General features: G+C 52.0%; 1 protein-coding gene across 1 annotated transcript; it reads right to left on the bottom strand.

Annotated features, from left to right (window-relative positions):
- On the bottom strand, positions 1-24574 carry LOC122387377 (inhibitory POU protein-like). The gene is made up of 3 exons (XM_043377525.1): positions 24055-24574; positions 3346-3624; positions 1-2464 (listed from the first exon to the last, which is right to left on the bottom strand). Exons 1-3 carry the CDS (start codon positions 24187-24189, stop codon positions 1790-1792), a joined length of 1089 nt encoding a protein of 362 aa, XP_043233460.1. The 5' UTR covers positions 24190-24574; the 3' UTR covers positions 1-1789.
- Positions 24575-27274: the final 2700 nt, after the last annotated feature.

Below are 27274 nucleotides of genomic sequence, written 5' to 3'. Positions count from 1 at the left end.
TACGTGTATGGAATTTTATTTGGACATAGTTTCCATGATTTGCACCATTTTCCATTACCGGTAACACATGCGGCAGGGTGAAGGCGGGGTCAGCGCGCGGCGCCGGCGCCTGACGCGGTTACACTGGACACTACAGGTGTACCCAATGTGACAACCCGGCCCGGCCCGGCGAGCGACCAGGCCCGGTGACGCCTCCCCTCTACGGCGGCTGACACGATTCTGGACACGCTGGCCAATATACAGCGAAGGTGTGCCGATCACAAGACGCTAGATAAAGAACGCTACATAGTTTCATTCATCAACATTTGCCGGCTGCGCCGCACGGGATGCCGGGGATATGTGCGAACAGCGCCCGGCTTACGGTGCGGCCCTGTCGCGCTGGCAGCCGGCATCCGCACGGGCGCCGCGTAACAAGCGAATGGCGAGACGACGCGCCCACACCGCCCCACTGGGGTCGGCCGTGGACTGCGCGTAAGCAAACCCGCCCGAACACCACCGCTATTCCGGACACATAGTAGTGTGTGGAATCACTGGTTAACGAAAACACTTTGCGGCGCTCGAAGGAAATATGAAAACTGGGAGCTGATGGGGCGCATTATACTTATTACTTTGTTACAGTGAGGTGGGACATGTGGCTCACTTTTTGCTTCGAATTCGTTAATAGAAGTGACAAATGATCAAGGATGTGGACAAAATGATCTGGGCTTTGATATTGATATACCGACCGGCGACCCTATCCTTCTAACTTGACTGAGCTAGGACTACAAAGTAAGCATCTATACACGCAAACGAATAATGAACAATACAAATGAGCACAAATGATCACATGGCTATGCCGTCGCTGAAGAGATGCAAAAACAGGCAGAACTGTCGACTAGACGCAGCGCGCGGCTCAAATCGCTCTCTGTGATATGACTCGTTGGGTGGAGCGCAATAGCGTCCCGCGATATGTGTGGGGTGAGATCACAAATAGCTGATTGACTAGAGCAATGTCAGGTACGTGATCTACATATCGACTAAAAATCAGATGCATTTAATCCGAAACAACCTTGAGTGCAGCATGATATGCAACGAATCGGTGAGGTTACAGGAGCATAACACGAATGACGAACTGTCGCCATACCCGGTATTTCAGACAAATACGATCCGACAAAATATCCCGTCCCCCATTTTCTAAGCAGTACATTCAGTACATTCGCCAGAACAGTTATTCACCGCGGTTTTGAAGCATGGTATGAGCGCTGGGGACCGGCTCGGTGGCGGCCGGCACCCCGTGTACCGGCTCGGTGGCGGCCGGCACCCCGTGTACCGGCTCGGTGGCGGCCGGCACCTGCATGTCTGTGTCTCGGGAGCTGCCGCGGCCGGTTAGCCCGCCCTGGAGGCGCTCTTCGGGCCGCTGCGGTCGATCCCGCTCCGCCTCCCGCCGGCTGAACGGCCGCCCAGCCGCCCTATTGCACAGGTCACCGATATAAAACGCGTCGTTGCGGCGGCCGCCGGTGCCCCAGGGCCGCGTGAGTTTGGATTGCATGTCTCTCTCGCCGCCAGTCTCGAGCCGGGCCTGCAGTCGCCGCCTCGGGTGCTCTTCCACGGCCCCTGATAGGAGGGAGTGACCAGCTCCCGGGGCCGTTCCCGGCGGCTACCGGCGCTCGTAGGACAGCCTCTGTGGCGGAGCGACTCGGCCTCAGTCCCTCTCAGTCCCTCAGCCGGCGCGGCCCGACCTCAGTCCCTCTCAACCCCGTCAGCCGTATCCCTGAAAGCCGAGCGGGTCAGGCTCGGCTTTCATTGTCTGTCAGTGGTGCTGCGCGGCGAACTTCATCCGCTTCTGCTTCTGGCGCTGGTTGCAGAACCACACGCGCACCACGTTCTTCTTCAGGTCGAGCTTCTCGGCGATGGCGGCGATCTTCTCGCCGCTGGGCCGCGGCTGCACCGTGAAGTACGCCTCCAGCGAGCGCTTCTCGGGCGCCGCGATCGACGTCCGCTTGCGCTTCTTCTCGGCGCTGGGCAGCACAGACGGCGCCTCGGGGTCGCGGCGCTTGTTGCGCGCCTGCGCCTCGGCCTCCTCCAGCCAGGCCTGCAGCACTGGCTTCAGCGCGATCATGTTGTTGTGGCTGAGCGTCAGCGACTCGAACCGGCAGATGGTCGACTGAGAGAGCGCGCCGACGCCCGGCAGCTTCAGGTTGGCCAGCGCCCGACCCACGTCCGCCTGCGTCACGCCCAGTTTGATGCGCCGCTGTTTGAAGCGCTCGGAGAAGGCCTCGAGCTCGCGCGGGTCGGTGTCGGCGTCGTGCAGCCCCACCTGGTGGTGCGTCATCATGGTGTTGATGGGGTGAGAGTAGACGGGCGCGTGCAGCTGCGCGCCGTGGTGGCCGGCGTCCGACATACCGCCCAGGCCGGGCATCGAGGTGGGCGCCGCGCCACTCAGGTGGTCCATCATCTCCAGACCCTCCGAGTAGGGCGGACACATCTGAAATAACGGCACACGTCAGTACAGGTTACATCGTCTCCAGACCCTCCGAGTACGGCGGGCACATCTGAAACGGTGCGGCACGTCAGCCCACTTAACATTACAGTCCGACCTGCATATGACCTAACCTTCCCAGAATGTCGAAGCCGTTATTGATATTAAAATGTTTCTGACGATTGATGCCCACCTATCACCTATTGATGCCATTGCCCATCTATCTCCTTTTTCTTTACGTTTATGCTGTACAGTGTACATAAAGTACCCAGTGTCCGTCATTGACAAACATCTCTCCTCCCCAAGCTCATTTTTTACGGTGCAACTACCCTACCAGAGCCGATAGCCGGGCACGCCTGGGCGGCTCCCGTTTCACGCCGCGGCCGACAGTGTCCAAACGAGCGCGTACTGTCGTCCGACGGCAGCCGCTGGGGCGTCGTTACCGGGCACTAATTCTCAGAGGAGCGACCGCGCGCGCCGTCCCCCCGTCACGTGATCGGGCCGCGTGGTGCGCCGTGCGTGACACCGTCGATCACGTGATGTATATTGTTGAAACGGCGAATCGAAGGTGGCCGCTGGGTGTGATTAATGACGCTGGCCGGGCACGAGCTGGCCTCCGGTCCGCGCAGTGCGGCACTCAGGTCCGCGGAGTGCGTGGCAGCAGAGGCGCAGCGCTCTGGTTTAAATCATTTCAAATTAGCAGAATACAAGTCTTGAGGTCTCCTTTGACCATTTTGCGACGGCAACGTTTTGGCCATTTTCTGGCACAGGCGGCACAGCCCAGGCCCCAGCAAAACTGTATCTAGCACCGGTCCCAAAACAGAAAGCCACACTCCACATGCATCACGGCTGGCGCCACTCTGCCATTTCTCCGGTGCGTTACTCACCCATCTCTCTCGCGGCACCTCGGCGACCTGCTGCGGCTTGGCCGGCGGCACGGGCGAGCCGCGCGGCGCGCCCATGTACATCATGTCCCACATCTGGTGGGGCCGCGAGGTGGGCGGCGTGTGCGCCGCGCCCATGGCCGGGTGCGGGTGGCCGTACACCATCTCGTGCCGCAGCTGCGGCAGGCTGGTGGGCGGCGGCGGCGGCCCGTGCCGCCCCATGTCCGCCAACGCCTCGGCCCGGCTCAGCAGGTTGTCCTCCAGGCCGCCGAAGATGTTCCCCTGTCGCAGGAGAGGTGCAGCGTCAGCGGGTGGGGACGGTACCGGGGAGAACGAGAACAGCGACGCTCCTCTGATCCAGTAGCTGACTGCATTTGTTAGCGCACCGTAGAGAGTTAGAGTTAGGATATCTTTTTATTGCGGGAAGGCTTGTGATTTCTGATGTGTTTGTATTACATGCTGTCAAAATTACTCCCTCTTATCTAAGCTGCTGGTGCCGCGCACCTCAGTAGTGATCTATACCCTGACCCGCACAACCAAAAGCATGTCCGCAAATTAAAGAATGTGGCACTTGCAACTGTTCAGTGGTGATTATCTCTTAATATAATGTGGTGACAACTCAAACCTTCGTAAGCAGCTCCACTACGCAAACCCTCTACTTTCCTTAACCAAATATACTTCAAAGGCTGCCGTCTGCCGTTGCGCCGATCGTCGCTCCCCGGAGAAGGGCCGCCAACGAGGGAGCGCTTACGCATGCGCATCACGTGCGAATGCGTCACCGAGTGGGACGGTCGCGCCGCCTCCCCGGCCGCCATCAAATATTCATCCGGTCTCTTCCCGGCGGGCGGCGGCCGGCGCGGGAAGGTCGGAGATAGCGACCGCCGCTCGGCCGGCTCTGATTTAGCAGCCGCAAGTCGACCGCCTCCATCGGCCCACGGTGACGTCACGCACGCCACTTGACAGTCCCAGCCATTCTTGGCGGCCGCCGCTGGCCCCGCCCCCATCGATCTGGGCCAATCACGGCGACGGAGACGGCGGCGGCGGCGGCGGCCGCCTCTGTGATGCATTGATCGCCGGCGGCGCACAGTGAACGCTCCGTGTCGCCGCTAAGTGGTCGACAATGAGCGACACAGGCCCGGCGGTGTGCCGGGGCCGGCGGGCTCTGTGGGCCACCGCCGGACGCCCCCCGACCCGGCGGCAGCGGGCGGCGGCGGACAATGAGCCGACCATCGCGGGGCGGGCACCGACTGCAAACGGCCGCCGCCCCGCAATGGTCGCCGGGCTCTGCTTATCGCTCGGGCGCCACTCCCGAAGAGAGTGAGCGGTCAAATGACCCCAGCTGACCCCAACCGAGGAGCTGGGTCAGCTGGTAATCGGACCGAGTGGGGGCGGCTCGTGCAAAACGAGCAATGAACCGAGCGGATTCAATATAATGGGCATTGTACAGCGTGGTGGAAAACAAACGTTAACCATACTGCAATTAAAATGGCTGGAAAGTGAGCTGTTCAAATTGCGAAAGTGATGCAATCATCGGTATGTGTAGGCATTATCGCACAAAGAGGGAGAGGAGAAAATGCTGTTTTGTAGCGGGTGTTACATGATTCCATGTTATGTTGGACGCCCTGCTCGATAACTGTGATTCTCTGTCGTTATGAAACGTTTGAAAGCTGTTATCTCCTGATGTGCAACCAGCTATCCTTTACTCTCTTTCAGTTACGTATTGACTGTCTCCTTTGCTGTGCCGGATCCTTGCCACACCGTTAAGTAGCACTTAAGTGCTACAGTGCTCCATGTTCTCCGTGTGCTGAGTACCTGAAAGGATCTCGACAGGTACTTCAGTTAAATTTGTCCAAGTTAAGCCGCCTGTGACGTCTTCAGCGTCAGTTATGGGCTCACTCCCACCGGACTGAGAAGTTCTCAGACCTACCGCCGCGCCGTGTGAGGGTATCGCCGGTTGGTCTGCGCAGATGAGCAGTCGCATTGACGATGGCTGACTGGAACACTGTATCATCTTCTGTAGAATCTGTGGAAATGTATTTTTGTGCGACGGAATGTATGTAATATGTTGGCAGTTCACTCTGCTCAGTGTTGTTACATGCAGATTCAGAATGGTCGTTAGACGCTGCATCGGCAAACTCCACAAAAAGCTTCTCTTATTAAAAAGGACTCGACTCGGAATTTGCTTCCTTGTGCATTGCTGTGCAGTCTGCCGTTTAAGGCAAACGTTGTCTTGTCTTCCTTGGCGGGAAGAAATGCCCGAAATATGCTGCTAGATCCACCAATACATTAAATTTTCGTTTTTTTATTTATTTTGAGGCATGAATATGGGTTTAGTGGTTATCGAAACTCTGAAACGCATGACCATCAGCAATGGCATGCTTTGTTCTTGCCAAGTATTAAAAGGAAAGGAAAAGACACAGAAAACCTCGTTTCATTTTAGCACACAAAGCGCTTAGCTGCTTTAAATCAATACGAAGGTCGGCGGTGTGGCCTGCGGTTGAGTGCGCCGGGCATTTCTTTTAGTAGCCATGGCGATTGTCGGCGGCGCGATGGAGGAGCCAGGGCCAGTCGCCAGTGGATGGGGCTCGAGGACAATTACTTGGCGGTGGACATGGACTGGCACTGAGGTTCGGTGCCCGTAGCACGGTGTAACTAACACAGGATCCTGCGGGCCCGCAGTGCCTGTGTACCCGGGGACGGACATGTACACGATTCCGCTTGCCGCTGGTATATACCAAGGGAACACAAGGGCTCCTGCCTGAGGACTGCATGTCGTCAGCCATCTGCCACCAAACGGCACGCGCAAAAAGGACAACTTTGCCCCGGGACACGGCACGGCACATGTCATGTCGGAATGCCATTTTTAATTCAATCCATTTAACGTCGTCGGCGTCAGATAAGAGCGAGTACGCCATTTTGCCGTCGTCGCCGGCGGCCGTCCGTTCGCGGCGCGGCGCCGTGGATTTCATCAGCGCGCCGCTCCGGCCGGCGGCGGCCGTTTAATGCACGCCGCCCAAATGAAACTTGTACCTGCCGTCGGCGGCCGTGCCGTAAACGCTTTCATAAGGCCATTATTGCCGTGGCCATTTAATTAAACGCGGCGCGGCGGGCAGCGTGCCGCGGCGCTGCGGGCGGGTGTGGGCCGCTGACCGCTGCCCTGCCGGTGACCGCGGTGCCCGGTCGCGGCCACGGCGGCTGGCGCGCTGCCCTGCCTGCCGCACAGGCCGAGCCGACCCGCACCGCTCGGGCCGTGCAGTGGCCGCGGCAGTTTATGGCCGTCGATGGGCGCCGACGGAAATCGGCAGCCCGTGGGGAGCCGACGAGTGTGCCGATCGTTCCCAGCATTATTTATGTCGGTCGCAATCGCGGAGTTCGGAAGCTATCGCCCCGACAGCGGTTTGCGAAGGGCCGTGAACGGTAGGTACTGACAATGCGGCGCGCCGCGGCGCTGTGCGTGGGGACGTCTTCTGGCTAGGCAGCTACTGATACGCGATTTAAATAGCAGATTTTTCATTAGAAAGTGCAGCTATGTGAGGTGTATGCAAAGCGCACGAAGAGGTCGCCTTACCTAAAACAGTCCAGGTAACAGTAAAAGTTATGAATGCCTTACACTTCTAATAACGGAACTTCAACGGAGCTTGAAATTTGGATGGACCCATTCACAGACTTCTCTATAGAGAAGTCTATGACGCATTTAAACACAAAAAGAAAGCGGTGATTGGTGCGGAACCAAGTTCAATTCAATTTTTCCTCGTTAGATACACTGTCGTTGATGATTAAGCAATTCTTATTTAAAAAAAAAAACATTTAAGCAGCGCACGGATACCTGTATATAATTGCTATTTATGAGTCCGTCTCTATTTTACATTTATGAGACTCTACACTCCACAGTGGCTATGTCTGTGCAAAACACAATTGCTATTTAGCTTTATTGATGCCCCTTCTTCCTTTCCGTCCACGGAGACCGCGCGACGGCCAGCGACAAGCGCCCCAGAGGTGCACAAATAGCCCAGCCTGTCTCCTACACGGTCTCCGATGGCTCCGGTTTGTCTCACCGATCATCCTTAGGTATATCCCAACATATCTATACTTTCAAGTAAAGCTGGTTATTTACATTACAGTTATTAATATTTACAGGACGTAAACGCTATTCCTGAAGTGTTTTTATTTCTGAAGCTATCCGCAGATATATCGTCATTTTTTTAAGAAGCCGACAGACATACGATATGCGCTGATTTGGGCAAAGTGCGAGGCAGGACTTGGTACACCTCCACCTGAAATGCATACTGGTGGTGTATAAATAGACTAGAGTGAGGCGGTCTGGTTGTTGACTGTGTCTGGAAACACTGGAAAGTCAAGAACTACCCTCATAAAACCACGGGGACGCTCAATTAATTCCTCTCATCCAATGAGGGTTCAGTTCCACATGGACCAGACGGGCGTCCATCTGCCGTCCCATAGCGTCCCTCTCCCGTTTAGTGGGGCAGTTACTACTTGGCGGGCTGAAGGTGAAGTGACGTAACGCTGCAGTGTACGGTGCACATCAGTGTTTCTGTTAAGGAATATGAAACTTTAAGGAGTGTGTAACAAGTTTTTTCCTGGATCAACATTACTTCATTTAGGTAAGAAAACATAATTTGAGGACGATTTTGCAATATTTGCTAATGGGACGAAGCCCATTAAATTGCTATGGAATACCTATCATATTGAGGACCACAAACGTTCAGAAAACGTTTTGACTGTAGGCTTTAAGAAGCGGCTTTAAATCCGTTTATAATCTGCATCGCTGACTACATCTATACTGCAATCTATACACATTTCACGTGCATCGCTAATCTCTTCGCTAATACAGATCCTGGTCTATTTTTTCTTGCTTAGCAAACCTCAGCTGTCTTGTAAAATTTTCACGACGCATTCATACATTACAGTTTAGAGGCAGATAAATCCGATATTCCTGTTTTCTGCGTGGCTCTGTGAGGTCGGTCCCTGCCATGGATGGTGCGAGACCGTCCATGCTGCCGATCGTTCGACGCGCTAGTTTTATTGGGGGTTATATGACCGAAGGACATCGACGGCCGACGGAACTGCCTCGCCTGGCGGGGTCACCAATGTGGAACACGCTGCCGGTTTTTCCGAAGTAAAACTGGAGATTTGCTAGACAAAGCTAGACTAAGTGAAATTAATGTACTTAGCCATATGAAAGCAAATGTTTGACAGAAAGTAAGCGGCCATTTTGTCGCTGCTGGAGACAACTGCCGGAAAACTAACTGCATTCCCGCAACATCCAATTACTCATCGATACGTATCAAATGAAGCAGGGCAGATTACCATATTATTTTTCTTAGGATGTCGGAATATAACAACATGTTAAAATACCAAAAAGGTGCAATATCCTTGTTTATAACACAGCCTTTGTTCCGAGTCTGTGCCTTTGGATGGATCTCATGTGCTTAAAAAAATGCACTAAGTATCCATTTGAATTATTACTTATGCCAACATGAATGGTAGAAGAATAATCAATTGTAATTTGTTGTCAAGTCTAGATGTGTTTTCTCCACTGTCAATGACTGATTTCTTCTTGTTGAGCAATGCTTTGCAACCTATTAATTTCTATGCCAGTGGTGGCTCAAATATTGCTGTTATAGTTATGCAATGTGTAATCTTATATTGTTTAAATAAAGTTAGGCAAATTCAACTGAAATCATGACTGTAATATTTGAAATATGTCATCTGATTGACCTTCATCATACCAACATATAGCCTGGGCAAGGATTATGTCAAAAATGGCAAGGCAAGAGGAAAATAGAACAAGCCAGATTGTATTGCCACTCCTTTAGTCAGAGAATGAGGACAAGTTATAAGCAAAAAGCACAGATCACCTTGAAATCTTGAAATCAATGTCAAAGCCTACCTACCTGACAACTTGTATGGTCTCCCTCGTAAAGTAATGCAATGCATTAGGTAGGTACATTGCTAGGTGTGAAATTTATGGAGAACTTCACAAACCCCATTACAAATCAGTTTTATAAGCATATGCTTCAAATTGCTATGCTTCCCACACTAACTGAAAGGTTTTTGAGCAAACTCATGAGCAAACTCCATGCCAGCATATCTTGTTATTGAGTAAACATGTTGACTCTCACCTGGTTCTCTCACCTGGTAGGGTTCTCCTTGCCTAGCAGCCATAAGGATATGGTAGTAGACATGATGGGAACCCATGATCAAAGGACACGCCAGTTCACCAACAAACATTGCCCGTCGTCTGACTGGCTTAACTGACCATTCCTTTTTCTATAATCATGTTAATTACAATTCTACACAGACCTGTAGACAATTCATGACACATCTTCCACCCACAAAATTATTATATACACAACTGAACACAAAGCCTATGTTTAAAATAATCACATATCTGTTGCATTTTTGCTGTATAGGTACCTGTCTATAAAACATGAATAATTTGATGTTGTGAGCCTTGTGCCCAGATGAATGTTTGTGATATTGGTGTTACAACAAGGAAATTGAAAATTTGTCATGCAGTTTAGGGAAGTTATACCTAGGTAATGTTCAAAATGTAGTGAGATGCCTTCAATTACTAAATCTCCAGTACATTGAAGAGCCATATATTCTTTTGAAGGAAATTATTAGGTACCTATTTACATTAGAGCTAGGTAGGTAGTTACCTGCATGTTAGCATCTTTCAATGTTGTTCTTTATCAATCAGAATGAATGGAAAATTAAAAAATAAGTAGAAGTGATCAGATAGGATAGGTAAAGCAATTTCACAATTCAGTTGACTTTCAGTTTCAGTTCTCATCAAGCCAATTAGGTTGGGTACCTACCTACTTACCAGCACCTCCATAATCGCTCCCCAAAATGCCCCCTGCCACGAACCTCTTATGAAGAGTTTATAGAAGTGCAGGCTGCAGATTTCCGGCCCATGCAGAGTTTTCAGTTCTTTGGCAATTCCTTAACTCCACTTGGAGCTCACAACCTTCTATTACCACACCATCACATCACAAAATATAATGTGAAAGTCCTTATACACTTTGCTTACACTGCACAAGACACACATCCACAGCACAGTACAGCAACGGAAGCGAGCTGTTCACTGTTACAATTATCTTTCAAATTCAACTGACACCAATAGCTGGTTACCACGCAACGCGCTAGCAAATGGCGTCAGCTTGTCCCACGAATGGCGGTTGCTATGGAAACCAGCTGACGAAACTTTACCAGAACCCATTTTCGAACAGGAGTTTTGTTAAGGCGCCCCAAAAATTTGTGCGCCGTTTTTCGAAACATGCCCACCACTTTCGCAGTTTTTCATCCTACATTTTACCTACACGGTGTCTCATGAGACACAATGTTAATCCAATGGGAACTGTCTCGTGGGTGTCTCATGGAGGAGATTTGTAGGAACTGTTTTTGAAGACACGTAAAGAAATGTAATGACCAAATGCCGTTGACAGCTGATTGTACCGACCAATTGCTACCAGTTAGCTGTTTTTATAGTCATTTTGTACAGAAAACACAAACTGAAATCTGTCTCGCGGCTACCCTCTTCGGCTCTTTCCTGTCTCCTACATTGTAGGCAAGTAGGAAGGTTTGTGCACCTCTGAAGCGCCCTACGTAGCCTGATTAGATTTGGCGGCGCGGCGCGGCCGCATTCGCGCCACGTTCGGCGGCGGCTCGTAGAGCGTCGCCGGCGTGCTTTCTCTGGTGATGCCCGCCGCGCTCACGGTGATTGGATTGCACATGCCCCCATCTGGCGAATGGCTCATTTACTGTCGGCTCTCCTTGGCGGCGGCTCGCCAACTTTGCTAAAGTTCTCCTTCGACGGGGACCGTTTGCTGGGCACGGCAGAGACACGGCGGCAGGGCGGAAAAAACGGACACGTGGGAGGTAGGGCGGAAAAGGGTTATGCGTTTTTACAGAACCATAGACCTCTACATAAAGGGTATGTAGAGGTCTATGACAGAACTTATGTCAAATGGCTTCTTTGATGCCTAGCGAAATAGACACAATTTGATGTTTGGAAAACAGATAGTCTTAGGTAGGGAAAATTTTTCATTGAAGCCAACTCGCTTATATAGGCGAGTACCTATAACTTAACCCGTAATAACTTAACTGATAATAACTTAACCCATAATAACTTAACCCATATAATATTATGTATATGGAAGGAGCACAGGGATTCCAGTTATGTAGCTGATTACGTACTGATGCAATTTATTTATTATTTATTTACGATGACTTATGTGGTAAATTCAAAAGATATTTGTTGCTTGTTTCATAAAACTGCCTATGAAACGCGGTTATGCACTGTTTGCTCTGAATTGGTGGTCTGATGAGATAACGATATTGGTGAAAACGAATGCACCATTCAAATTTTCCGTCTAATTTCAGTGAGGAGCGGTGAACCACTACTCAGATGACGTTATGGAAGGATGAGCGGCCGGTTGGAGTGGTTTGCCGTCACTGCACCCGCGCCGTCCGCCCGGCCGGTCCAGCAGCAGTCCTGCCCGGCCGGTCCAGCAGCAGTCAGCAGAGTCTCCGACTGGGAGGTAGGCTAACCCGCCGTGCCGCCGTGCGGAGCGGCACAGCCTACCCTCCCAGGCGGTGGCCGTTCGCTCGCCGCCCGAGCGAACCAGCCCGGCGCCGCGCCTGGGCTGGTTGAACGGGGGCTGGCAGCCCCCGTTCATGCTATTCAAAGTTGCTTCATGCAATTCTTACCTTCGCTTGGCTTCTTTGTTGAAAACTGCTTCACTTTTTTATAACATGCGTGCCTCAAAGATATTATGTCGCTTTATTCATTGACAAATTTAATGAGATGCATCGGCCACCATCACTCAGGCTTTAGCGTTCAAATCATAAAAATAGAACTCAAAAGTGAGCAATATCCAAGACAGTTATCATTTAGCACTAAGAAGCCTTCAGACAAAGTGCAGAAGGGGCTAGGTAGTGATGAGAGCAGCATTTTATAGCAGCTGTGTACCGATTGACATTGGTTAAGAGTGATTCCAATGTAGGTCCTTTGTCAATGAGTCCTTGTTTTGTTTGCAAAGCCTGACGACATTTTTTTGTCAATTTGCTTCATTTCCGAGAAACGTGAACTTAAATAACGCCATAACAGTTTAAAGCCTACCGTTCAAGGAAACCCTTTGTCAATATACATATAACTGAGGTAAAGGCAAAAATACATCAAGGAACTCCGGCCATGCGCCCCTGACAATCCAATCAGACTTGATCAATCTTCCAGCTACTTATGCAAACAGTTAAGCAAACATTTTTGGAACGCGTTCACACCAAGATTCTAAAAAACACGAACGTTTCCAATCAGCGTGAAAAATGCCGGTGAGCCCTCTGATTTATGGGCGTGAGCACCCTCGCTCATCGGCTGGTGTGTACTCGAGCCCTGTTAAACCGGCGGCCGGCGCCTCGAACGGGCCCGAATAATGCATGAGCGGCGATCGTGACATTAATGTGATTGACTGAGACGGGTAATTTGGTTCGGCACGCACCGAGGCCGCCGCCGAGTGGCCTCTTGGCCGCCTCTTAACGCCGCTGTCGGCGCGAACCGCACTTTGACGAAGCACAGTTGTCAAGGAGACGCTCCTTCAGCTTGGTATGTAATTCCGCCGGAAATTGGAGGGTTCACGCTAACAAAGGCGCGATTGACCGTGGACCCGGAAAGCGGATAATTCACGTTCCGGGAACCGGGAAATAGATACTTTAAGGCCGTGCAGCATGGTTCCATTTTTCCCTTTTCTACTTATGTAGAGAGGCATAGTATTATGATACATGCTAATCAGAAAAGCAATTTTATCCTACGAGAATTGAACCAAGCGGGAAGACACGATAAGAGTTAACCGTTCGCTATTCATGTTGGGCCGAGCAGGGGTGTCGTTTTCCGAAAATGATTGGTAGTGCCCAAAGGCGGCGGCTGGCCATATATGACGGGGCTTACAAGGTAGGGTACCCCCAAATCTGCCTTTCTCATCGGATTTCGGCCACTTATTTTTCGCCCTGGTCATTGACAAGACTAACCGAAATCTAAAAAAAAACACAAAAAAAAAACTTTGGAAATCTGGGTCCACACCGGACGCCATGCACAAAACGTGCAGTTATATAGGCGATAGTGTCGGAGGAATGCACGCCATTCTGAAAGAGGCCCACATCGACTTAAAAGGACGGCTGTGCTGAAAGGGGACAGGAACAGCTTTGAGGGCCCAAGCCGACTAAAAAAGACGGCTGCGGGGCCAGGAACGGTTTTGAAGACCCACGCCAATTGAAGGGTTCGACAACTAACGAGGACTGGAAACACAACGATAGTTAGAAAGACCTGCTTGCCAAAATAAAAGGATGACAGTACGAGGGGCGTTCAGAAAGCTACGGGCCCGACCATGAAGGAGCAGAGAGATACAGCATCGACTCATTAGACCAAAAAGTTCATTTATTCAAATAAACACCGTTAAGACAAACACATTTCGCGCAGCGCTTCGCGAGAGCCCTCAAGGCCTCCATAACCAAGTGGGTTTTGGACCCATCCTGCACGTCCAAGACGGCTGATTTCGTCTCCCTGCTGTTAGCGAGGTTGCCGCTGCTACTAGCTTGATTTGGGGCTCGAATAGAGTGAGCGGAGGATGGCCAGCACGATGAGGGAGGGAGGGGCAGAGGGGTGGGAGGAGACCCGAGTCGTGGCGCGCGGTTGACGGCCCGGGTCCAGGGACGGGGAGGGGACCGGGCCGCGGCCGAGGCGAGATAAGGCACACACAGTACACACGGGGAGGGAGGGACCTGCCGCAAAACAAGTCAGGCAGTCCAAGACGCGAGCTCAGAGGCGGCGGACAGTGCAGAAGGGTGGAAACCAAGCGACAGGCTGTGGAAAATAGTCCCCTCCCGCCCTCCCCAATAGGAACTTCCAATCTGTACATATATATGCCGTCCTATAGACACACTCGTCGTCGGCCCACGTCTTGTTATCGATCGTGATATGAACGATAACACGATTTGGGTGCAGACGGCCATTAACAGCCAATATTGGACAACAGATTTGGGGAGCGAACGGTATGAGACACCCAAATCAGTAATAGGGTCCACCTATTTTTCTTATGTTGGGGAAGAGGTGGCAACCACTAACCAGAGTGTGCAAGGTTCGGAGAGAAAAAAGTGGATGCGACAACAACTCGAAGCTCATCGCTTCACTGTTCGTCATCCCGCCCATGTACGGTTCTCCAGGGTATTAGTCGTAGGTCGCTCGGCGAGCGGGAGGGCAACCAGTTCCGCCCCTGTATCGCGTGACCCCTTGCTCCGCCCAGTTACGCACGAGCGTACTCCACGCCGCGTAGTAGCGTGGGGAGGGGAGGGTTAGAATGGTGGCATGTGTAGAGGCTAGAACCGGTTTCCACCGCCATGCCACCGCCCAGCGACATGGAGCGGGGTCAGTGACCAGAGCGCAGGGAAAGGTCAGAGGTCAACTATAACGCAGAGCTTTGTGTCTCCCTCCCCTCCGCGTGTAACAACGCACGACAGCGGCCGGCCGCCGATCAGGCTTGACATGTCAAGGTCACCCGCAGTCAACGGGCTCAGAGGGTTGGTCGAGTGCGCGTCCGTGGCTGACGACAGTCTCGACCATGTGCTATGGTGCCGATAGACTAACGTGGGTAATAAGTTTTTGTTCAGTGCATATGGCTGCTGGGGTGTGTCATCTTGATATATGATGCCTTGTAACGTGTATGATACGCTTAAAACCTCGCTGGCAGTGGCCGAGAGGAGAGGAGGGGGGGAGGCGGGTGCCGCCTCCACATGTTTATTTTTGTTGATAGCTGCGAAAGCTGAAATTTGGCAAGCCTGACCTTTGATTCAAGCTGAATTTTTATGACAGCAGCTGTATTTTCACCCTCGCCCATATTGGTGTTTTGCCAGCGTCGATCGTAAGGGGGGGAGGAGGGTCCATTGGACCCCTTTGCCGTTCAACCCTTGATCGAGCTAACGCTTCGCGGAAAAAGAGCGTGTTGCCCGTGACGAGAGGAGGCCGATGATACCCAATTTCAAGGTCCTAGGTCATTGGTTGACAGGTCAATATAACTCAAAAGTCGGGGAATCGGGACCTGCTAGAGCTTCGTAAAGTGAAGCTGTTATAGGGTTTTGCGGGGTGCTGATCACGAATTTCAAGTTAGTTTTGATCACAGATGATGTTTTCGTGCATCAGGTCACATGTTACGAGGGAACCAAAACTACTTCTTAAATGTTCAAACGGTTTCTAAATGCGAAATCAACTCCAAAGACCAAAATCTACCCTAGAAACATGTAGAACTCGAAAGAGTGAACAAAGGTCATCAAAGATCAGTGACCTGACTGACCTTCACGTGACCTTGATACCCACTAGAATCCATGGGATCAACATCCTTTCACATGTTAGATCGCTTAAAGCCACAAAAAGACAATAAAACGCGCTCTACGCGAAATACGCCAAAACGCGATTCCGGCCAAAAATGGTTTCGGAAAACAAATCACAAGTCAAAGGTCTTTTGAGTCAGGGTCATATAAATTACAGGGTAGGCGTAATATTGATTAACTCGAGGGTACTGAAAGTGTCGTCGCAATCAGCCGCTTTTTGCGCGAGTTATTTGCGAAAAACTGAGGGTAGGAGGTCTGTTCGACACCCTCCTACAAGTGCGAAGGTTAAGGTAAGGCCGTTGACCAATGACGTCAAAAGTGAACCTCTGTAAGGTCCCAAAATGTCGCGACGTCGCAGCACCCTTCGCCCGTGCCAGGATACTTTTCAACGGGGAATGAAGCTTATATGATCTAGTACTATCTCACAGAGGCCTCACAACTTGTATGTAGCTATCTCGTATTTTTCTTAAGAGTGACCTGAAGTCAGGTCGGACACGCAACCTCACGATTATCAATCAGTTGGGAAATATGAAAGCTGTTATTTTGGCGCCAGGAGCCATCTAAAGCTGTCTCAAGCGCATTAATTCGCGATTTTATACAATCTTTGCAAGCCCCAGCATTCACTTTTCCATTCTTAAAGTTAGGCGACTTCACTTATGACGTCACTAAGGTCACAGGAGTTTTCACCAAAAAGTCCCGATCAAATTGAGCTAGCGAGTCGGGAAGCCACCAGTGGACTTGTGAGGACCTACCGAATCGAAGAAGCTACATATATGACCTCCTTGGGCCAGCTTCGTGGCCTGAGTGGCTCTGCCCTGACCATGACCTGATGTGAACATGCCTTAAATTGACCTCAACGAAAACAAAGCGTATACTACACCTTTTTGCACTCAAAATAGGCATCTTTTCATTCAATTTCGGCGAATTGCATTCAATTTTAGCGATCTCTCATTTGCTTCGAATAGAGAGATCGCTAAAATTGAATGCAATTCGCCGAAATTGAATGAAAAGATGCCTATTTTGAGTGCAAAAAGGTGTATTCGACGCGCTTGAAGTTGAGCATGCAAAACTCGATGGTGCCATAATATTGGCTCTGTAACCACTTAAGTGGTGAAGTTGTTTACCAAAAACCGATCCCGCGACTTTGAGCTGACCTCAGAGTTTATCGGTTGACCCGAGACATTCAAATTGGGTACCAGTTGCTGCATCTCATACGACGCACGCGCTCAGTTTTATCCGCAAGGCGCTAGCTCAATTAGGGGCAAAAAGACGGAGAGGGGTCGCAATCACCCCCCCCCCCCCCTCGGCCGGGGTATACTCGTATGCAGAAAACCCAAAATTCCGTTGAGGGTTAAGCACTGAAGTGATATTATGATGCGAGAAGGTATAGGTCAAAACAAGTATGCATACGAGCGGGTGTGAATAAAACTGTGTTCGAGGTATGTCTTTTTATTATACATTCGATTTGCTTTAGTTATTGGTAAGAACAGATACAACCAAGAAGAGCGCCCCTGAAGAAAAGGTGGCGCACCGGACAGGTGCGATTTTAAGGTCTAAGATCAGTCGGGGACCTCTAAGTTCGGATTAAGCGCTGCATGTTAGGGGTAAAAAATGGGGGCAAAAAAGCATCCCGATTTTGGCAGCATCGTCATGCTTTGTCATGGCACTGATCCACTCCCTCGGCCGAAATATTATTACCCTTTTGTATGAGTTCTGGCATAATCCCGCACATTATGCTGCATGTTGTTTGCCATGAAAAAACAATGCATGTTCACTCAGCTACGTTCTACGCAGTACGCACTAACCTAACCACCATCCCATCATCCACCACTAGCCACCATCCCGTTCTGTGCCCCCTTCCACCCCACACGAATCAGCCGAGACACTAGTCAGTCGGGCTAGCGCTATCCTATCCTCCCTTCCTGACTGCACAGCGCTTATTAAACCCAGAGCCGAGACTTCCCGAGCACGACCTCTGACCCCACGCGGTCCGAAGGGTCGGCCGATGCCTAAGGGCGCGCCGCGCGCCGGCCACCCGGATAGCCTCTGCCGAGTCTCCCTTTCATACACCGTTTACTACGCGCTCGATTCATTCATGATTCTGTGTTTCTGCGTTCCTCTCGTTAGATGGCTCTACTGATGTCATAGGCGATCCCAGGAAGATTGCGGCCAGAATACCCCAAACGGCAGAAAATGAGGTTTTTGGTGAATATCTCGGAAAGTATTTGGCATACAACGATGCAATTTCACAGTCTCGTGGTAAATGTGCATACACATAATTCGGGTTGATACTTATGCATTTGAACATTATATAGGACCAGATATGTCCGAAAAAGCAAAACCAACAAGACTTTTACTGGAGAGCCGTACGTACGCAGGTGCGTGGTCGCGGATCAGGTGCACACTTTACGTCAGCTTCCCTATAGCCTCTCCTCGATGTTTATCGAATGGACGCACATCATCAATTGTGTGCCCCTGTTTTGGAAAGTTGACGAGCGGAGGGGGGTCGCATCGACCCCTCCCCCCTGCCAGGCCGTGTTATGAAAAAAGTCCAGGGCGAGGGTTAACGCTTGGTGCCTTTTCTGCACTAACTACTATGAAACGAATCACTGCTCTCTTCTGGGCGTCGCCCATCCTATCCGAAATGGCGAACTATGCTACGAATAGAAGCCCGAATCAATCACAGAAGAGACTTAATTAATGGCCACTTACTTAATTTGCGTAAGTGGACATCCCAATAACACATCATTTAACACACCGCCTTGCAGGCCAAAATTCCAACTCCTTCATTGTTCGGCCCGAAACTTTTTGAACGCCCCTCGTAGTTACGAGCTTCAGTTTTCGGGGTCTGATGCGGTAATGACCTGGCGTTGAACCCTGGGGAACCAGGCTGCATCACCCACTCAAATCAATATACCTATGGCCTATTCTGGAGCACCGCGGCACCTTCCGAAGTCGGTGTAGGGCCTCCAGCGGCTGGTGTGGAGACGGGTTGGGGTCTATTAGGGGCGGTCGCGTGGTATGCGGGACTCAGAGGCAGTTATGGACCTCTATAACCAATTGCGTTTTCGAGCCTCTTAAAATCCGGAGTCCTAGAAACGTGAAACCTCATTGTCAGCTACATGCACCTACTGTGGCTAGAACCTTATTTATGTACTTGCATATGTGCTTATTTAATATTTGCTTATCTGTTTATTTTGATTTTTTATCAACTGATAAGTGACAAAAGATTGGTAGGGCTCAGCGAACATTGGTACCTACTGTTAACGCCAGACCCCTTGAGACCCTAATTTTTCGTGATTACTTTTAAATGCGTGAAGGAATTTCAACCAAGCTCATGACATGGCCGTTTCAAGACAGGCCGAAACTTTTACAATTTAGATATTTTATCGCCATTTCAATATTTCAGGCACTTGTCATTGACTCGTAATGTTAAATTTCGAGCAAGATTTTCATCCGGTGTGTAGAGGCTATCACCAGCCAGTCTGTGATACGTTATGACGTCACAGCTAAGCCCCGCCTCTGTGGTCTTGGCCTGCGGCGGTTTCGGGCCGGCGCGCGGTCACTCTCGCTGTGGCGGGGAGCGGGGACGGGCGACGGGCGAGCGGTGCCGAAAGCCGGCGGAGTTGTGCGTAGCGTCTTGGCTGACAGTGCCCAGAGAGCGACATGATGACTAAGGAGTCATAAATGCTCATTGCGCATTGCTTCTACAATGCGCATTGAGCATCCACCACTCAATGCGCATCCACCACTCATGTTCGCTGATATATTTTTTTTTTTATAAGCTGCAAATGACGGGCAGATGGCATATACCTAACTGACATAAGGTTAGGAAATATTCACCTGTATTTAAAGCCTATGGCGTTGCAGATAATGCGATAATGGGATGTCGGATGTCACCAAGTAGCTGCCGATTTGTACATCGCTATGCAACCATCGAACAACGCAATAATAAGTTAATTGCCTGAGCTTCACATCATACGGCTCGCTCGTATTTCAAACAGATACCCTACATCGAAAATCGTATTTGTTAGGAATCGTTAACGTTTGTTCGAAGCACGACTGAGTAGTAGGTTGAGGAGTGATGGTCCTCTTGGTCCTATATACAAGAGTCAACAAGAGCCTAACATTTACTTGACCGTCTGCTGCAATTGACTCATAGCACGTGAAGCGTCAGCGAAATTCATAGTCCTTCACAGATGGCAGGGGTGTCGTTTGTACAGAGGTCGCTGATGGGCACGGGTCAATGCCGCAGTCGTGGGCGGAGCCTAATGTCATATGACGTAGAAAGCCTCTATCCAGGATGGAAAAACAGTTAACATTACGAGTCAATGACAAGTGCCTGAAATATTGAAATGGCGATAAAATATCTAAATTGTAAAAGTTTCGGCCTGTCTTGAAACGGCCATGTCCTGAGCTTGGTTGAAATTCCTTCACGCATTTAAAAGTAATCGCGAAAAATTAGGGTCTCAAGGGGTCTAGCGTTAACAGTAGGGCCCAAATAAGCATTGGTAAGGCTCGGGCCCTACCAGGCCTATACAAAACGACGCCCCTGACTATTGTGAAACTTGTTAGGTAGGTAGGTAGGTAGGTACCACATAACTTGAAATTACTTGACGTAATGACATGATGTGGAAAGTGAAAATGATACCTAGGTATTGATGGAAATTTATGGACTTAGGTACGCTACAAGAAGATTGAATTGGTCAACCAATTCAAATTCAATCTACTTGTGGAGTAAGTCTATAGATTTTCATCAATAGTTACCACTTACCATTGAAGTTACTTGCTATCATGTTGATTTTAAACATAAGAACCTCATTCATTTTATTTGTATGACATGTTTGAATGCAATTTTCTCAATAAGTGAAGAAAAATGTTGGTAGTGCTCAACAACACATTGGTAGTGCTCAGCTGAACATTGGTAGTGCTCGGGCACTCCCAGGCCTATACAAAACGACGCCCCTGGGGCCGAGCGAGAACGTTTGGTTGGGTGAAACGGGTCAGCCAGAGTCATCGAACAGCCAAAATCAACTGCCTAACAGCTCGACTCGTGACAGACATTTGCGCGCTATCTTATGCAATTGCAGGTTTGTTACACTATTTTATTACTCTGTCGGTCGAGCACGGGTCGCGGACATCACCGCTACATATGGTTATGGAGAGGTCTTTGGCCAAATGCATTCACCTTTCCACATCTACCTGCCACACGATGCACAGGTACCGGTCAAACGGTGCTCTTCAGCACCACATGGGGGGAAGGAGGACTCTGGGGGACTGAAATAATCGCTGCCAGTACCTACTACATTTTAAGTTGTCAATACTTTGCAATGACAGCCAGTAGAGCTGTTTGATAGTCAATGTTGTGTTTGCACCAGTATTTGTATGGTGTTTCAGTTTTTGTCACACTGAATGGTATTTATCCACAGGCACCGCTCTCATCCCTTCCCGCAATGCTCTCCCGATCTCATGATGAATCAGCTCAGCCACCACAATGTTCATTGTATCTGCTACCATTTTCCTAGTTAAAAAGTGCTGCCTAACTATTTCCCACCTAGGTTAGGCTAGTGCTAACCACGGCGAGCGATTTGCGTTTTTCTCCTTTCTCGTTGCTTGCTCTGTTATTTCTATCAGGGGTGCTCGATTGGCTCCAAAGCTTTCAATCGGAGGACGGTACCGGTCAGTGGCCAGACGACCAGAGTTGGTTGGTCTGTCTGTTTTGGGCTGAATTTGTCTGTTTTGCGCTGAATCGGCTCGTACCGCGAGTCATACAGGGGTGAATATTTGGTATCCACGCATGTAGCTAGGTATGCATCAAATTAATCTTAATTTGTATATGTTATTTTTTAACATGACTGACTGAATTGCTTTCTGCAAAATATTGCATTCTGCATTATAGCATTACGCTGCCAAGTTAGAACCGAAACATGAAAATATTTGTCTTGGCACGATGCGTATTTTATATTCTGTATACCTAGTTACCTACCTTTAAACAACAACAGCATCCAAAGGAATCATAAGCCGTATCTGATCCGCTCAGCGAGCTGCGAGACGTCCATTGGTGAATGTTAGCGGCTAACGGATCAAAATAATGCGGTCGTTCTATGACTTTGTTCCTCGTATAGGGCACAGTAAAAACAACTGGCTGTCTGGCAGCAGCAGCACACGTGTCCCCCAGTTCGTGTCAGATCTGATAATCCCTGCTGGCCATCGACCTCAGCGCACCGGCCGGCGGGGGCGGATGGAGTGACCCAGGGTAGCGGCCGGCGGGGGCGGATGGAGTGACCCAGCGTAACGGGGGCGGATGGAGTGACCCAGGGTAGCGGCCGGCGGGGGCGGATGGAGTGACCCAGAGTAGCGGCCGGCGGGGGCGGATGGAGTGACCCAGGGTAGCGGCCGGCGGGGGCGGATGGAGTGACCCAGAGTAGCGGCCGGCGGGGGCGGATGGAGTGACCCAGGGTAGCGGCCGGCGGGGGCGGATGGAGTGACCCAGGGTAGCGGCCGGCGGGGGCGGATGGAGTGACCCAGGGTAGCGGCCGGCGGGGGCGGATGGAGTGACCCAGGGTAGCGGCCGGCGGGGGCGGATGGAGTGACCCAGGGTAGCGGCCGGCGGGGGCGGATATACCGAGCCCGGGGCATTGGTCCGGTCCGAGGCGGTAGGGCCGACCCAGGTGTAGTGGTCCAGTAGGGAGCGGATGGACTGTCCCAGGGGCAGTGGTCCAGTCCGAGGCAGTAGGGCTGACCCAGGGGCAGTGGTCCAGTCGGACCTATTTCAAGGAGTTGATGAGCTGGTGCGGCTCGGTCAGGGCCGGCGGGGCGCTGATGGGCCAAGCGCAGGAGAACAGTCCGGTCTGGCCAGGGCCCAGGAGGAAGCTGAGTTGAGCCGGAGCAGCCGGCACCGGCCGGCGACACCGGCCGACTCAGCGCTCACAGTAATCGGCCTCAGCGTGCTAGTGAGTCCGGGGCACTGGAGCCTGCCAGCAGCGGGCCGGGTCTGTACCTCTCCCCATTGCCAGACCCGAGCGCTGTCAGTCAGCTGAGTGGCCATTTGGGCAGATTTGGGAGGTTGAGCCAACTCAGTGACAAGTCGGAAAGTCACAACGGAAAGACGGGCTCGACGGGGAGTCAGAGGCATCTGCCAGTGACTCGTCACGGAGTCAGGAGCATGGGCGACTCGTCAGGGTGTGAGTGCCTCAAAGTTCACAGAGACGCGGATGGGAGGTGGCGCAGAAACTAACGAGCAGGCTAGTCAAAATAGTGAAAATTGACTGCTTCTGCCTTCTTTTTGCCTCAAAACATTGGTGCATTCTAAATCAGGCATCTCGGCAAGTGCATGGGATGCAGGTAGCATGCCTGTGACTGGTCATGACCACGTCTTAATATGCGGAATGTTGTGTGATTGCAGTTTTAAATAAGCTTTATAGTTTCTTTTATTATAAATGACCTTCTTAGACATGCAGTCCATCTCCGCTTTCCATTTTAGATACTTATAAGTATTATTATGCTAGCGGGTATAACAAATTTGTGCCCTCCACAGTTCAATAAAATCTTAATGGTACAGAATAATTACTGAACGGACATGCCAGTGCGATTGTAGACGAGCTCATTTCGGGCCGCTCGGCGGGTGTAAATGGCAGCGTCATTAGAGCTGTCGTACCTGACAGCGGCGCCGGGCAGCCAGTAATGACGACCCGCGGACCCCGGGCGGGGACGGCCCGGTGCAGCTCAGCTGCGCGCCGGTGCTGTGTCGCCAACAGTCAATCATGCAAAGTGTGGCCGGTGATAACCACTCGACTCGCCAGTTAAATACAGTGCCGACGTGCCTTGGAGTCTCATTGAGGAGGTACGGGTAATCACACCGGGCGGGTGTAACCAGTGCAGCGCGCACTCCGCGACTTGACGTCAGCAAATGTCGGCACATTGGGTACGTGGGTAGGCCATCAATCCGCGATGGAAAAGGAATGGAGGAATGTTTAAGGCACATATCTTAAATGAACAAAAAGCCACGGGTATTTGCATGAATATGCCAATGTGATTAGGTAACGCGTCAGAGCGCCCGCACTCCGCGCTTCGGAGGTGATCGACGCTTAAATAGCAAACAAATTGTGGTGATTAAATAAAGAACTGACAATAACCGACAAACACTGGTCCTTCCCCGCTTACAACTCTGAGTACATGTAATGCATACCGACAAGCTACCAATACACTGCCCAACTTGACCACAGTTCCGACGAGTCCCCACAAGGATGACCGGGCCCCTCCGCATCCCCGGCCGGGACTGCCGGGGATGCGGTGACAGTCAACACTTACCGATGAGTTGACACACCTCCGCATGGGGTCGACGGTGGGCCGGTATGTGGCTGGCGGCGAGTACCGGCCGCCGGGGAAACACGGCGCCTGGGCCAGCGGCTTCATGTTCATCATCTTATCGCTGGGGCTGTACATGGCCGGCGGACAGGCGGCGGCGGCCAGCGGTGGCTCCCACTGGCCCAGAGCCGGCGCCACGGCCGAGCCGGCCACCTCGGCGGACCTCACGGTGACGGCTGCGGCCGCCGCCACACCAGACTGCTCCCGGCCGCACACGGCGAGTCACTGCGGCCGCACCGGACGGCGGGGCGTCACGGCCAGTCCCGGGCCACAGAGCGAGCCTCACTGCCAGTCCAGAGCGCGGGCCCCACTGCCAGTCCAGAGAGCGCGTCCCACTGCCAGTCCAGAGCGCGTCCCACTGCCAGTGCACAGAGCGGGCGCTGAGCCGGCGGTGTCCGAGCGTGGCACCTGTTCGGCGGCGGTGTGCGGCAGGTGGCCCCGCTGCCAGTTTCGGCCGGCCTCTGCTGCCGGCCGGCTCCCGTCGGCTGATAGAGGCGGCGGCGGCCACCTGGCTGCCGGCCGCCAGCGCGCATGCGCCGCCGACCGGCGATCCATGGCGTCGGCAGTGGTAACGGCGCCGACGGCGGAAGCCGGGCAGATTGCAGGCCGATTGTCGGTATCAGATCCGCAGGCCGCCAGAAGAGGGCTAATTATTTTAGGCCGCAGTCGGACAGTTGGCGATGGGGCGGCCCGCGGCGGTGGGGGTCCCGGCGGGCGCCGAGCGAGGGGCGGGCAGAATCACGGGGCGTTTTAGTCCCCTCTTTGTGCGCCGCTCTCATGTAGAGATGGGCCTCGTATTGACTCCCGGGATAATCGCGTTTCGCAGATGATATTGTACTGACATAAATCTCCATTAGTTCAGTGTGTAATTTGTATAGTTGGCCGGGCTTTGATGCACCCCTCGCCGGGGAGTTGTCGCCGTCCCAGGACGCCGCGCCGCCGCTGATAAATACGATTAATTCGGTAATTCTGCCCGTCTGTATGACAAGTGATGGCGATCAGAGCGTGGCGACTTTTGCCGCGCCGTGACCGCCGCAGAAGACAGATGTGGCGCGCGCGGCGAGAAGGGTTCGCCAGTGATTGGACGCGGTGATTAGACCGGCCAACAAATGGCTATTGGTTTTTGTTGTAGGGCAATGGTACGTAGCAGGCGGAGTTAAAGTTCAACAGCCGTTACACGCGACCAATCGAGCGTATGATACAGCCGGGCACGGGGCCAAATGCGCAGTCGGATCTACGCCGAACGTGTTTCAATTTCACAGTTCACATTACCTGATGTAAACTTTTTTTCGCAATCAACACTCAAAAAGCGCCCATTGATTTCCTCCCAGTCTCACCACTGTGGCCTCAGTCTCAGCACCCACCGCACTCGTTTTCCCAATACCAGTCCCAGGATGCCCCTTCCAACAGCAGCAGCTCACCGTACCGCCGGTCGTACTCAGTCACCGCCGGTGTACCGTCACTGTACTGGCTCAGTCACCGCCGGTGTACCGTCACTGTCCTGGCTCAGTCACCGCCGGTGTACCGTCACTGTCCTGGCTCAGTCACCGTCGTGGTGCTGTCACTGTACTGGCTCAGTCACCGTCGTGGTGCTGTCACTGTCCTGGCTCAGTCACCGCCGGTGTACCGTCACTGTACTGGCTCAGTCACCGCCGGTGTACCGTCACTGTCCTGGCTCAGTCACCGCCGGTGTACCGTCACTGTACTGGCTCAGTCACCGTCGTGGTGCTGTCACTGTACTGGCTCAGTCACCGTCGTGGTGCTGTCACTGTCCTGGCTCAGTCACCGCCGGTGTACCGTCACTGTACTGGCTCAGTCACCGCCGGTGTACCGTCACTGTACTGGCTCAGTCACCGTCGTGGTGCTGTCACTGTACTGGCTCAGTCACCGTCGTGGTGCTGTCACTGTCCTGGCTCAGTCACCGCCGGTGTACCGTCACTGTACTGGCTCAGTCACCGCCGGTGTACCGTCGGCCTCACCAGCCGCGTCGCCCGCCAGGTCCGCTGCCTTTCCCATTTCTGGTCTCCCGCGGGAAGGGCAAAAACTAGCGTGCCACCCTCGCTCGGCCGTATGGATCCTATGAAAGGCAAACATTCAATTATACGTGATTACAAAGTGTATCGGTGCGGGGGGCGGCGCGGCGGGCAGCGCGCAGCGGGGACGCGCTAATGGCGACTCGCTGTACTCGGGATAAAGCCGGCCCCATCGCCGCTGGAGTGGAACAATACACCGCGGAGCCGCCCCTGCAGCGACAAAACGCGCCCGTAATCGGCGAAAAATGAACAGTCCAACAGCTGCCGGTCCACTGAGGGCGCGACGGAACGGCGAGGGACTCTGGGAGGTCCGGGAGGTCTGAGAGTCTGGAAGTCTGAGGGGCAAGTCTGAGAGTCTATCGAATCGGTTTCGTGACGTTAATGCACGTCGCTTTGTCCGATGCAAAATGTTATTGATGCGTGGAACGGTCACTTTCAGCGACAAACAAACTGAGCGATTTCAGAACGGCCAAACTTTGGACAACGAGTTTTGTTGGCGGCCAGTTTCGGTGGCGATGAAGAGTGAGCTATACCGACCAAACCCACCCCACGACCGAGTCAACTACCGCCGAACCGCTCGTCAGGCCCGGCCGGCCGACAGCCACCAATCAGCCGATAGTTGTCCGGGTCGACGCAATCAAAGCACCCAAACAGTACGATAATCACGCCAATCAAGCCTATCACATTCATCATTTCAGCGTCAGGGGCCACCTGCGCCGAGCGGGACTGCCGGGCGGTGGTGGGTCTGACCACGGCCGTCCGGTTAAAGGTAGTGTGCCACCTTTAAAAGATTTCCCATTTTATTTTTCCTAGGATAAGAAGCTTCTGTTTTTACCTAATATCGCAAAAAAAAAATCAAAAATGGGCCTGGAATAGTGCCTTTTTCGCCTAAAAGTTTATCGGTTTTTAGATATGTATAACAACTGTAGTGGGCTCACCTGCAAACAGGCGTCGGCAACAATCGCGAATGCGGCGCACTTGTGACAATAAGCAAAGGTCATTATAGTGTTACGACCATACGACGTACGGGAATGAGTTATCAGCTGTCTAATCGTAGACAACACAATGTCGAGCCTTAAACTGTAAGCCCGTATTGGTATTGTTTCTTTTATTTGGCTGTCGAACATTAT

Source organism: Amphibalanus amphitrite, unplaced genomic scaffold, assembly GCF_019059575.1.
Source record: "Amphibalanus amphitrite isolate SeventyFive unplaced genomic scaffold, NRLGWU_Aamphi_draft 000284F_arrow, whole genome shotgun sequence".
NCBI lineage: Eukaryota > Metazoa > Arthropoda > Thecostraca > Balanomorpha > Balanidae > Amphibalanus > Amphibalanus amphitrite.
The sequence above is the reverse complement of the archived record's forward strand: the minus strand, read 5'-3'. Positions and strand labels throughout refer to the sequence as shown.

Excerpts from the sequence above, each read along its gene's own strand:
- LOC122387377 (XM_043377525.1), bottom strand. The coding sequence starts at position 24,189 with ATGTACAGCCCCAGCGATAAGATGATGAACATGAAGCCGCTGGCCCAG. Across the intron at positions 3,625-24,054 it reads GGAGGTGTGTCAACTCATCG|GGGAACATCTTCGGCGGCCT; the intron begins GTAAGTGTTGAC and ends CTCCTGCGACAG. Across the intron at positions 2,465-3,345 it reads AGGTGCCGCGAGAGAGATGG|ATGTGTCCGCCCTACTCGGA; the intron begins GTGAGTAACGCA and ends CCGTTATTTCAG.